A 13,785-nucleotide genomic window follows, 5' to 3' on the forward strand; every position below is an offset into this window, starting at 1 on the left:
GCTCTGCACGTTTGGATTGCTAGTTTTTAAGGAAAATTTTTAACATGGATATTTTTTTAATTATCTTTTTACATTATATACATTAAATTGTTATGGTATGTTTATCTACAAAAACTTCAAAAAATAGCAATCCAAACAAGAATCGTAAGCGGTGGCTTGTGATAATTGGAGAATTTGGTTGATATTGCTGAGGAACTTTTGGTCGGCTAACATGTAATTATTTGGTTTGGATGAGGTACTTAAGCACTTGTATGAATTGGGCAGTTTCATTTGATTATTGTGTAATCTAATCCCAAATGGCACTGATGATCCAAAAGTTTTGAAACTTTGTTAGCACTATTACTTTCTAAAAGTATACATGGCGAATTCCTTAGAATATCATCATTTGTATAAAATAAGAAAAGGGAAAAAATCGGTCAAATATTGATGTTCGGAATATTAATATATTGTTATTAAACCTAACACAGTCCGACGGTTCAATCGATCAACTTGATGAACCGGCCTTGAAATCGGGTTGGGTTACTAATTAAATCGAAGTTGTATGGAATTCATTGATGATCGTTCAACTCAGATAGTTTGACTAAAGAACCGGGACACTCGGACGATTATTGATAAACCCGATGGGTTTTGGAAATTATTGTGGAATGACTTTGTTACCCAAATTTTCATTTGATCAGGAACACTAATTCGTGCATTTTCGTCTTTCTTTGCATCATGCTAACAATTAGGGATTTAACTTAATTCTTCTTTCTCACTTTCGCAGCAAAAAATCAAAATTCAAGAATAGAATTCTCTTCCTCTCTTTGCTTTATTCTTCCAATTTTCCTCTTTTTGGCTGTTTGTGACTTATGTTTGGTGGTCTGACACTTAAATTTATAATTATATTGGAAATGTAATATCAACATGAATTCATGAATTGAGAACCATGTTTAGATATGGCTTGTGTGTATGAACTATGAACAAATTACGACCTGTTAAGGTTTAAAAAATTTTATACTTATATTATAATTTAGGAAAAATCGTTCAAAACATTTCTCACATTTTGTAAAATGACTTTTTTCATCCCTCACTTTTAAAAGTGTAATTTTACATCCTTTATAAATTCACATTGGTCAAATTTTATCCCTACCTAGGTTTTTGACTAATTTTTAGTCAAAATTTACCACTTGCATTGCATGTAATATTTTTTGAGGAGCAACATTGTCAAATCAATTTTTACATAATTAGATCCATAGTCCATCACATTTCACAAAATAAATTGTTTTGTCCATTACATTTCACAAAATAAATTTTTTCATTTCTCACATTTCACAAAATGAAATTTTTCATCTTACATTAACCATATGTTCGAATATATATTTTTTAAATCTATGTACATATCTATTTGAGTTCACTTGAACAGTATGAATAGCATATAATATATCTCAATTTGATTTTTTCTAAATAAATTAATTACAATTGTACACATGTTATTCAATATATATACATGGGTTTAAAACCAATAATTTTGTTTTAAACCATACGTATATATCTATTTGATTTTACTATGTGAACCTATCAATATTTGTGGCCTTTTTTCTTTTGATAATAATTCATTTATTAAGTTGTACAATAAGACCATCTAATTAATGGGCACTTACTTGGGCAGCATTTGGCAAGTGAGTTTTTTGGGTGTTTGTCTAAAACTTTACTGTAACTTATTGTAGAAGTTTTTAAAAATTTTTTTGAAGTGTGTGTTTTTTTTTTAAATATTTTGAAGTGTATAGTTTTAAAACTTTGAGAAGTTTTTTAATGTTACTGTAGTTAAAGTTTTTAAAAAATTTGTAGTAGACAAACTTGATAAAAAACTTGTCTGCCAAACAAGGCATTGTATTCTATAGTCATACTAACAAATTATAGTTTAAATCTGAAATTTCTACTTACCAATTTTAAGACCAACAGTTGAACTACTTGCCTTGTGATTAATTAAAATTTAAAGTACCAATCACTTACTTCTTTTTTTTTCATACTTTTCCTTTGTTTATTTTTCTGTCCAAATTTAATTTGATATAAACACTCAATAATGTTTAGAATTAAATATTTTCTTTGTTTTCAATTTTTTGAGTAAAAAGAAATGAAAATGAGTGAAAAAACTAATAATTTTTTTAACCCGTGTATATACATTCAGACGAAATCAAATAAAGATATATTAAATGCTATTCGTACTATTCTAGTAAAATCAAATATATATATATGTGTGTGTGTGTGTGTGCGAGTTTAAAAAAAACTATTCGTACACATGATCAACGAAGGATGAAAAAATTCATTTTTGAAATGTAAGGGATGAAAAGATTCATTTTATAAAATGTGAGGAACTATGGATCGAATTATGTTAAATCTAATTTGATAATTTTGCCTTAAAAAATGATCACGTGCAATACACACAGTGAATTCTTGCAAAAAACTAGTCGGAAATCTAGGTATGGACTAAATTTGATTAATGTGAATTTGTAAGAGACGTAAGATTACACTTTTAAAAGTGAGGAACAAAAAAATTATTTCATAAAATGTGAGGGACGTTTTGAACTACTTTTACTATAATTTATGTGTTTATTTAATTATATAACATATTTTTTATTATATAGTGTGACCCAACGGTTCAACCAGTGAATTGCGAATTAACCACTAACCTGCCAACTCGATCCTCACGCTGGGTTGATGACCGGGTTGATTTTAATAACTATGGTTTGGAGTTGGTGACTTAATCTATACTTGTCATGCCCACATGCCACAATGGATCTAGGAAATTTTTTTTGAATACCCAAAGGGTAGTCACCCAATTTTTTTAGTGGGAATTTTACTCTTCTAAGATATCCTTGTAAGAATATTTTGTTGTCTGTTTCATTTTCTAGATTTGAGATTTGATAGATCTTAGAAGCAAAATCTTGATTTATTAGAACATATGCATATAGATTTATTGGGCAATAGTGATATTCATCTGATGGAAGATTTTTTTAAAATTTCAATGTTATGATCAAGTTTATTATTTTTTCGATTTGTTGTATTAGATTATTATCAAATTTATGTATCTTTGTCATGTTTGATATACTTTTTGCCATGAGCTTAGATATTGGAATAAAATTATCCTTTTTATTGAAAAATTCGCTCATAAACAAATATGCATACAATTTAATTTATCAAGAGCACGTTTCAATCATTTAACCATTTGTTTTTTCACTTTTATATTCTAAGAGTTCATGTATTTTTAGTGTTTGGTAGGAGATAATTTTGAATTTTTTTTTTGGAACACCATTGTACTATTAGTGCCTTTTTGTGATGTGATATATATAAGATAATATGGTGATTGTGAAAATCAAAAATATTAATAAAATGTGTTTATGATGTAATCAAATTTCTTTTTTCTTATGATGTAATCAAATTTATTTTTTCTTTCTTTGCAAACAAATGCCTTATCCAAATACACTCATTTGGATAAGTGATTATTTGGAGAAAATTTCTATCTTGGATCATTATAAATACATTTTTTTTATTTTTTTCAATTATCTCTTTATCTCATATACATTACACTACTAAAAAAGAAATACAATAATATTCTAAAATTTTTTTATGACAATTTATTGTCTAAACACACGTAATCATGTAATAGAAATGACCAATATTCGATACAACTTAGCACTTATTTTTAATTTATTATTTTAACTGATTGTAGATTTTAATTTTAGACAATTAAATTTTATAATATTCACATTTATTTTTATATTCAGATTATAGATTTTTTTAATAAAAAAAATTAAAATTTATAATCGATCAACAAGTAAGTTGTATATGTATAGATTCTAATTATTCTCTATAATCACTTTCCATGATCTTTTGGTAAAATCTAAACAAACAACAATCGCCTTAAAATCGGGGATTAATTTCAGAAACCTCCCCTGAGATTTTTTCTAATCACACCTAGCACCCCCAACTTTCAGAAATCATATTTACCACCCTTAGAATGACAACTTTTATCACATTGTCAGCCCTTTTGTGTAAGAATTATATTTAAAAATTGTTTATAGGAGAGAGACTATTTTTCTATTCCACTTTTGCCCTATTGGAAGATGAGTTTTGAATTTACAAGATGAAAATAAAAACAAAACTATGTTGTGATAGTATTTTAGAAGCTAAAGAGGTGTAAGTGTAACAAGCACAAGAAGCTTCTTAACATTGATACTATAGAGGACCGTTGGGCAAAACCATTCCCACCTGTTTGGTGCTTAAGCTATATTAAGCAGATTGGAAACAAGATAACATCATTCACCATCGATTTTCTTTGGGCAAATTGCAGCAACTGGTGCATCAATCTAACACTGATTGCTATCTACATTTTTATTCAGATTACAAAATCAATTTGATGAAGTCCAAGTACAACATGCAATGCTGTAATTGATTACCAACTGTTTTAGCCTTCATAGTCATAGGCAATTCAAAGTAGAAAGTTGGGGAAATTGAGCCTGTTTTGTATGGTACTTGTGACAATCCAATCAGATGTGTACTTCCCACGGTCACATGTTTAGCTAAGTCTAAGCCAAACTAAGATTCCAAAAAATGTGCTACTATTCATATCTGTCCGTACAACTAATGCATCAACGTGTCTTTCCAAGCAACTAGTGCATCAATGCGTTGCTATATATTATAAGATTAGTATATGGCAATGCATATTCCACCAGATGAAATACACCAAAAATACAATAAGTCTTCTATCATACATTTTGATAATAAAGAGTACTTGTACTACTTCAAAAACCAAGAGTAAGGATTGCAGGGAGCCTTTAACATCGTTAAAACCACTTGGAAATGCTCTGATACAGTGTGAGAAGTCTCTGTTGTAGAAGTGTTGATGCTAATAGAAGTTCTAGGTTGAGAACCATCATTTTGAGTAGCTTGTATAGGTGGTCCAGAGGGGTTTTGCTATCCCCATGTTGGAGTTACAACTTCATCATAGGTGACATTGTTCACAGCATCTCTGGTTCTCTTTGAAGGCCTCCCTTTCTACATCAAAAAATTACAACTTAATCAATATTATGTTGGTTTATTGTTCAGCAAAAAAAGCACTTGTTCGGGATCAATTTGATCATGAATCTTTGGCATGATAATGCTTACTTTTTTTTTTAAAGCAGCACTTGTGCTAGCCTGCAAATTAACTTGGGCATTCAAAGTAGCATTTTGTTGTGCACGACTTATATTACTCCCCTGACCTGAAACTTTCATAGGCACATTGCCCTGTACATGATCCTGGAATTAATGATAGTGCGAAGAAGCTAATGTACACCTATTACTCAATTATATTGACTTTACAAGATAACAAAAATGGCGCTCAAATTGTGCGCCAAAAATGAGAGCAATGTTGTTCTTTCAATTTTCAATTAATATAGCCTCAATTTTTTTTAATTTTTACGGCATTTTCCTGCACAAGAATTACTTAATAATAGGGGGTAGCATTGTAATTTCTCCTCTACTGATTGGTACAGCATGTCACTTCATTCTGCCAAGGGTGGTAAGTGTGATTTCTCAAAGTTAAGGGGCGCTAAGTGTGATTAGGGGAAACCTCAGGGGAGGTTTCTGAAATTAACCCTAAAATCGGAGACGGCAAAGCTGCCATATGGACCCGGCAAGTTTCAAAATTCAAAATCACAAAAATCTGGGCTTTTCCCTCGTCACCAACATTTCATCGTCTACTCGCTATCCTTAACCTTAATTCGTACCTTAAAAACACCAAAGAAAAGCTCACAAAATCATACAAAACCTCATTTTCCTCACCCTAAAATCACACCTCAAATCCAACATTCCAACAACTTTTGGCAGACAAAATCATATTTATGTCTACTATGTCATCAGTTCGCCGGCTTAAGGAACGCGGCGGCGGCGGAGCGAAGATCACTGCCACCGCCGCCACCACCACATTGAAACACCCAAAATCCCTCACCCCACAATCTGAAAAACCTCTTTTCAGCCGTGGCTGCGGCAGTAAAGAGAGTCTCAAGAGGCCCGCCGGAAAGGAGAACTCAAGGCCTACATCTAGGGGCCGGGCGGCGATGGTGCAATCCCAGAAGCCAATCATGAAAGCCATGCCTAGGATGGATAAAATATCTGCCGCAAATGGAGTGGGTAATGGCTTTCATGGGTTTGCCAATAACGGGGTTGAAGGACGTCCTCGATGGTCGACTTCATCGGTGCCGGTGCAGGTGTCGGTGCAGAGAGGTAGGAGTTCTAGCCCTTCCGAGTTTAATAGAGGTTTATTGAGTTCTGGGAAATCTAGGAATTCGTCTGTGGAGAAAAAAAGAGGGAGCTTTAAGTGTTTGAATGAGAAAGTGGGTGAAAACAGTGAGCTTCTGGAGGGGGGTGCAGAGAATTTAATAAAAAGTGGTGAAGTTTATGATGAAAAAGAGGTTAATTTGAGCTCAAACTCGGTAAAATTCAAGTTGGATGATTCTGATGAAAAGCTGAATTTGATTAGGAACGTGAAAATTGAGAATATTAAGGATGAAAAGGTGGAATCTTGTTTGGGAAATGGTGTTGAATTTAGTCAAAAAGAATCAAAATCTTCGAGTTTGATGAAGCATGAAGAAAGAGATGGTGGTGAATTGAGTTTGATGATTCCTAAAGAAAGAGATGGCGGTGAATTGAGGGGCTCCATAATGGGGAATAAAGCAGCTGGATTGTCTGGGACATTGAAGGAAAAAGACGTTAGTGAAATTAATTCCAAGGAATCAAAAACTAAGGAGTCAAAAATAATGAACAGATCGGGTGGTGTTTTGAAGATTAAAGATGGAAATGGAAATGGGGTCAGTGGTTCAAGTGCCAATGTTAAGTATCCAAGTAAACTTCATGAAAAGCTTGCTTTTTTGGAAGGGAAGGTGAGGAGGATTGCCTCAGATATCAAGAGAACAAAGGAGATGCTGGATTTGAACAATCCCGATAATTCAAGGATGATTTTGTCTGATATCCAGGAAAAGATTACAGGGATTGAGAAGGCAATGGGTAGTGTTGGCAACAACGATGATGATCTGAAGGCTAATGTGGTAGCAAGTTCTGAGATTGATGTTGAGAAAGTTAAAGCATCGGAGAAGATGCAAGTGAACAAAGTGGATGAAGGAAAGAGTTTGGTTAAGGCGTTGAATGCAAATGAATTAGAAGCAAGATTGTTTCCACATCATAAGTTACTTAGAGATAGGACATCGCAGAAATCAGCCTCTGAAAGTGCTGAAAGTCACAAGATTGAAGTTGTAGTGACAGATGGTGAATTGAAAGTAGAGAAGTCAATAAGTCCTGTTGATGAGAATCCTATTGCTATGGAGTTCTTGGCTTCCCTCAGTCAGGGGAGGTGTGAGGATACAATAAGAGTTGGGACTTTTGGTCCGGAGATTAGTGAAGTCCAAGAGACGGATGGAGCTGTAACTTCCAGAGAGAATAATCGTCTCTCAGACTCTCTGAATGGAAAAGGTTCATTTGATCTTACACTGCTAGCAGATGAAAAGCTTGAAGAGTTTGACGACCAAGAAAACATGTCGCGAATGATTATTGAAGAAGAGACAGAAGATAGTTCTTTGTATGAGTTGAATCAAATTGGACAGAAGATGACAACAGGAGGTTGGTTTGTGTCAGAGGGAGAATCAGTTCTTCTTGCTCATGATGATGGTTCGTGTTCCTTCTATGACATAATTAATAGTGAGGTATGGATGTCAATTTCAATTTGGAACTTCATTATAAATGCCTAATTTATTCCCTTTCTTTTGCATATTTCTTTTCCTGCATAAATATGTTTACACGTCAATGTTTGCTATTTAGTGGAACTCATTGTTGACATATTTAGTATCTAATTCGTACCTGACACGTCTACCTTGAAAGTCATAATTTACAGTCTGAAATAGGAGGAAGAAGGATAAATGTTGCTTGTGTTTGTGTATATGGCTATGTTTTTACTGCACTGAAGATTAGATTTTTATGAAAATTTTGATTAAATGTAAAGAGCCAATAGGTATGCAAGGTATTCAACATTTTGGGGGATTGGAAGGGCTAGAGTGAATGAAGGCTTACATCGATTAACTCTGAGTAATTGTAGCCATCCATCTATCTTACCATTGTGCTTTAGGATTATAGTTTTCTGTAATCATCTTATTATATTTTAGGTCACATAGGCATCAATTCGGCCTGAGAATACTCCGGCTTTCCGCATTTATTTTGCTGGAAATACATTTCATGTGGCTTCTGAAATGTTATGTTCAATGGTTTTTTTGTGTTTTTCATGTTTATGCAGCTAAGACACAGCAACTGTGTAAGCGTTAATATTGCAATACCTAGGGGACCGTGTAAGTGGTAATACTGCGACACCTAGGGGTATACTTTGAGATTATGCTTTCTCTTTTTGCAGGGAAAGGCTACTTACAAGCCCCCTCATGGAGTTTCTCCAAATATGTGGAGAGATTGTTGGTTAATCCGTGCTCCTAGTGCAGATGGTTGTTCTGGACGATATGTTGTTGCTGCATCTGCTGGGAATTCAGTGGTCTCAGGTTTTTGCTCGTGGGATTTTTATACCAAAGAAGTACGTGCTTTTCATGCTGAAACTGGACTTTCTACTGCTAGAACAGCCCTTGCTCCCCTTCCTAATAACACAATTTTCAGAAGAAATGTGTTGTCAACAAGTATTGCTCCAGAGAACCAACAGTGGTGGTATAGACCCTGTGGACCGCTTATTGTTTCTGCAGCTAGTTCTCAGAGGATGGTACGAGTTTATGACGTTCGTGATGGAGAGCACATAATGAAATGGGAGCTGCAGAAACCTGTGCTGGGAATGGATTACTCTAGCCCTTTGCAGTGGAGAAATAGAGGAAAGGTAGTCATTGCTGAATCAGAAGCTATTTCCCTTTGGGATGTCAGCTCCCTTCATCCTCAAGCATTGTCATCTATTTCGTCTTCCAACCGGAAAATTGATGCTCTTCACGTGAACAATACGGATGCTGAATTGGGCGGAGGAGTTCGACAGAGGTACAGTTTAACTTACTTCATCCAGTTCAATGCATTTTGAGTACTTTATGTTCTTTTAAACATTTGATTCCCGCCCATGGAGTCACTTGTTGATACATTCTTGCAAAAGCTTGTCAGCTGCAAGTTGAAGCTCATGGTGTCTTCAGTTAGTTTATCTCATAGTATTGTTTGAATCAGTACTTCTTACAGTTCCTTGGCAATTCATATTTTCCTTTCCAGCAAGCATCCTAGTTTTTGGTGTCACGGCATTTTAAAGAGGCAGATATTTTAGCAACTTAGTATTTTAAGACACTTGGCGATGGTCAAGAAAACATTCTTTATGTATATATTCTTTATGTATATTTGCTAATGTGTGTATTCTTCATGTGCAGAGTGAGCTCCTCTGAGGCTGAAGGCAATGATGGTGTTTTCTGCACCTCAGATTTCATCAATGTATTAGATTTTCGCCAACCATCTGGAATAGGCCTTAAGATTCCTAAAGTTGGTGTTGATGTGCAGTCAACTTTCTCACGTGGTGATTCTGTATTTATGGGCTGCACTAATTTAAGGTCAGCAGGAAGAAAGCAGCATTGCTCTCAAATCCAACAATTTTCCTTGCGCAAACAGAGGCTTTATAGCACCTATGTTGTACCAGAATCAAATGCTCACTCCCATTTCACAGCTATTACTCAAGTTTGGGGAAATTCTGAACTCGTCATAGGAGTTAACGGACAAGGCCTCTTTGTATTTGATGCCCTGAAAGATGATGTATTGCAGTCACTTGATACTGATTCTGGTAAAGACATGTGGAATGTCAGAGAGGTGATTGGACCAGATGACTTGTATTCGCCTTCTTTTGACTACCTAGCTTCTCGTGTTCTCCTTGTATCTAGAGATCGCCCGGCTCTTTGGAGGTATTTATCATAGCCATCATAGTTCCTCCAGAGACTTATCCTTTTACTCAAAAAGGAGGATACCCGATTGTACCCCTTACAGGTTATATGCCTGCTTTGTAATCTACTACTAGAATATTGCTGTTTAAGTTTTGTGTTAGTTTCTGTGAGATAATGTTGTACTATAATGTTACTGCAACTCGGTAGCATATAAATTATTCTGAAAATTTATAGAGGCTTGTTCAAATTGTTGCAAAGCATGAGGCCTCCTCTCGGCCTTCTTTATCTGAAGCTGTGCCCTTTGACACGAGCCATGAGCACACTCAATTGACATCAGATGTTTCTCTTGTTTGTGAAATATAGAACTAGCTCTAGCATGAAGCTCCAAGTAGGCACGCTTTGCTCGAGTTGTTTTAGAGCTCTAATAGTACTACTCTTCGTTAGCTTTGAGTGATCTGGTGATCACAAACCAAATGCACTTGTTTTTGATAGATCAGAGATGAAGTCTCTCATTAATTCAGACTTCCTTGAGATGTTACAAGGCAATTGTTTGATCACTATTGCAAAGGAATTGCACTATGGGTCTGTTTGTTTGGGTGGAAAACATTTTCCACATTTTTCGTTGTTTGGCTGTCAATTAATTTGGGAAAATAATTTCTGACAGAAAATAAGTTATACCGAGTGGAGGAAAATAACTTCCTTATCCATCATTGTGAAGTTATTTTCCTTTCGTAAAATCAGTCTTCTTTTCACAGCCTCCAGCAGTGAACCATCGATAATTGCTAGCTCCAGCATGCCAACTGACTCTCTGTTAGGTTTTCTTTGAGATGTTGTATAGCTTTACTGTGCTGTGCACCCACAAGGACAAACAATTTGTTGCCATTCGTATAAGCTCAGGAACAAAGCAGGAGTTTTGGGATACAGCCATACAGGTGGAGAATGGACAGCAACATGGGCTGCACCAGTTGCTTTTGATAGCTTTGGCTACCAAATACACTTTAATTTTTTGCTTTAGAGAAAAATTGGGCATCTATCAACATTCCACCTAACTGTAAAGTACTAAGAGACAGGTTGAATGGCTTGTAATTGGACAACTAAAAGAATCTTTTCGGAACCGTACCTTACTTTTACTTTTGTTAGTAGAAGCTCCAATAGAGAGTCACAACTGTTCAGCAAGATTTGCTACTAAATTAATTTCAGATGTAAACTCGGAACTGATTTCAGATGGGAACTGATTTCAGATGTGAAGTGGGAAATGGGAATTAGATTCCCCCGTGATTTGATTTGTAAAAGAAAGGCACAGGCTTGATGGAGCAGTTGCTTCTTTTTGTAAATGCTATGTGAAGGCACATTTATATCAATAGAAAGAAAGGTAAAAAGCAAAAAAGCCTGGTGACAAACCTAATACACAAAAAAGTCTCCTGTGATCTAAAAATGTCTAACACAACATCTCGTATTTTAAATTAAATTGTAAAGGTGACGGAATCTGTTAAATTTAACGGAAATAGATGAAAAGACAAACATGCCTTGATATAATTAAGTAAAAGACAACTCAACAAAATTATTTGTTTTATTCTCTATTTGTTAAGTGGTAGAATAGGTATATTTGTTAAAAATTAGGTATAAATTTTTTGTTAGATTCCAATAAGTCATTTCCGTTAAGTTTAACGGATTCCGTCACCTTTATAATTTAGTTAAAAACATGAGGTGTCATGTTGTACGCTTTGAAACCACAAAGGGACTTTTCTGTATATTAGGTTTATCACGGAGTTTTTTTTGTTTTTTACCCAAAAAAACACAAAGGTATTTTGACAATACATATATATATATATATAAAGGCTTTAAAGTGGACCAAGAAAACATAAAGTGAAAAAAGAAAGAGTGAGAACCACACGAATTAGTTGGGCGTCACAACGCTCACAAGAAGATCATGTATGATAACTAAGTGATAACACTTCTTTCTGCCTTTTGCTATGGGTTTTGTGACTCAATCAAACTGCTTTTCTTTCCCCACCCTAATCTCTTCTTACATAATGCGTCAGTTTTCAATAATACTTTAAAGATTAAAGGTCAAATATGAACAGACATAATAATGTGTCACAAACCATACAGTGGTACATGCAAGAAAAATTTCAGATCGGTAATGTAAAAAGCATTAATATATACGTGTAATTTGTCTTCGCCAGTAATCAGTGTAGCCGTCTAATTTATACACTATGATTTAAAGTCTAAACACTCCCAACTGTAAAAAGTGCATGAATTTTAGATGGTGAAAAATTTATGTAATGAACAAACTTAGATCCTACAGTGGTTTTCTTTCCAAAATCTATTTGCTAAGATAATTAGACTTAATGATGCTCGCTTTGTTTGTTTGCAGGAAAATAGTCCTTTCACAATCCATTATTGTCCTTCATGCATGTGAACTTGTGGGGGGCTTAAACCTATGTGCCTTATCAATCAATCGCCATCCTTATCCAAACTCCCATGTGGAAAATATCAACAACTGTAGGCCTCTGATTGGAGTTGAAGTGTATCAAATATAATTTTTGATACAAGTGATTTTAAGTTATCAAAAATTGGACTTCTGAAGTTACAGAAAATTAGTTATCAAACACTTTAGTAGTATTTTTAATGCTTAAAAGTGCTTTTTTTTTTTTTTTTTTTAATCAAAGTATCGCAATCCCAAATGGATTGTAATGTAACACGATAAAACCCATATGCGTGTACGCTGAATTCAAATTGGTGGTATGATCTTGAACCGAAATCATGGCAAGTTGTTGGTTGTGTCCCTTTGACACGAAGGCGTTCTCTGAAACTTCTCTGGTATCTTTTGAAGTATGGTAAAAAGAGTTGGGTTTAAAATTAAAACCTTATATATTAGTTGGGGTTAAAAGTAAAGTCCATTTATGCTCCTATAAAACCTTATAAATAATAGTTTTTTAGTTAACCTCACCAGACCGCTTGGTTATTTTAACAAAATTCAACTTTAGTTTTCAGATTTCGGATTTCAGATTTTAATTTTATCAAATGCACCTTAGTGTAGGAGCATGGTAGATTGTTACCATTTCCTACAAAAAAAAAAAAAGAAGTAAAACCTTATATATAATTAGTTTTTTTAGTTAACCTCACCATACCGTATTGATTAATTTAACAAAATTCAAGGACTTGACTGGATTTTTTGATTGTTTGAGCATTGCATAAAAGTATATAAACATTTTTAGGGACTGCTGCAATCTCAACCTAGAGAATGGCATCACTTCATATTTCATATTAATTTCTCTCTGAATTAGAGGCTGGTTATAGTGATGTTTCCAGGTCCCAAGAAAGTAACATTTACAAACTATAAACTCCCCAAAGCCTGTCGGTGGGATATTCAATCACAAATTGCAAACCCCCCCAACCCCCACCCCCAAATACAAAAAAGAAGACTTTTTACCTATGATAAACTCATTCTTGGTAAGTTATTCAAAAAAAAAAAAAAATTGGATGATGCACTCTCTAGCCTATTGGGTTTTTCAATTCATCAAATGGTGCAACTTTTTTTTTTTTTTTTAATGGTATTTTGTAAGAGATCATTTGGCAACTTGCAAACATTAAAAAAGTTGGTACAAATTTGACTTAACCTTCCCTGACACGGAAAAAATGTAAAACGGTAAGGAGACTGTGACTTTTTGTTCTTTTCCCAGTTGACTCATGGGATTCATTTGCTGCCGAAATCTGACTAGAAAATCGTTTATGTATTAATTTAGAAATGACACAATAGATGTCTGTAATTCCTAAAGTCAATGGCACCTGTTGGAACTCTTATGCAAGCCAACTGGTTTGACCTCCACAACTACTCCCCCTTTGCCCAAAAGAAAAATGATTTTGCTGCATGACAATTTGA

The 13,785-nt window shown here is 34.3% G+C and overlaps 1 protein-coding gene across 1 annotated transcript; it reads left to right on the top strand.

The window, feature by feature from the left end:
* Positions 1-5,702: 5,702 nt before the first annotated feature.
* On the top strand, positions 5,703-10,156 carry LOC113736736 (KIN14B-interacting protein At4g14310). The gene is made up of 3 exons (XM_027263820.2): positions 5,703-7,715; positions 8,414-9,027; positions 9,399-10,156. Exons 1-3 carry the CDS (start codon positions 5,862-5,864, stop codon positions 9,931-9,933), a joined length of 3,003 nt encoding a protein of 1,000 aa, XP_027119621.1. The 5' UTR covers positions 5,703-5,861; the 3' UTR covers positions 9,934-10,156.
* Positions 10,157-13,785: the final 3,629 nt, after the last annotated feature.

This window comes from Coffea arabica, chromosome 3e (genome assembly GCF_036785885.1).
Source record: "Coffea arabica cultivar ET-39 chromosome 3e, Coffea Arabica ET-39 HiFi, whole genome shotgun sequence".
NCBI classification, from domain to species: domain Eukaryota; kingdom Viridiplantae; phylum Streptophyta; class Magnoliopsida; order Gentianales; family Rubiaceae; genus Coffea; species Coffea arabica.

Bases quoted from the DNA above. Each gene is read 5' to 3' on its own strand.
- LOC113736736 (XM_027263820.2), top strand. From the start codon at position 5,862: ATGTCTACTATGTCATCAGTTCGCCGGCTTAAGGAACGCGGCGGCGGC. The intron at 7,716-8,413 runs GTATGGATGTCA...CTCTTTTTGCAG, and splicing joins ATGACATAATTAATAGTGAG to GGAAAGGCTACTTACAAGCC. The intron at 9,028-9,398 runs GTACAGTTTAAC...CTTCATGTGCAG, and splicing joins GGCGGAGGAGTTCGACAGAG to AGTGAGCTCCTCTGAGGCTG.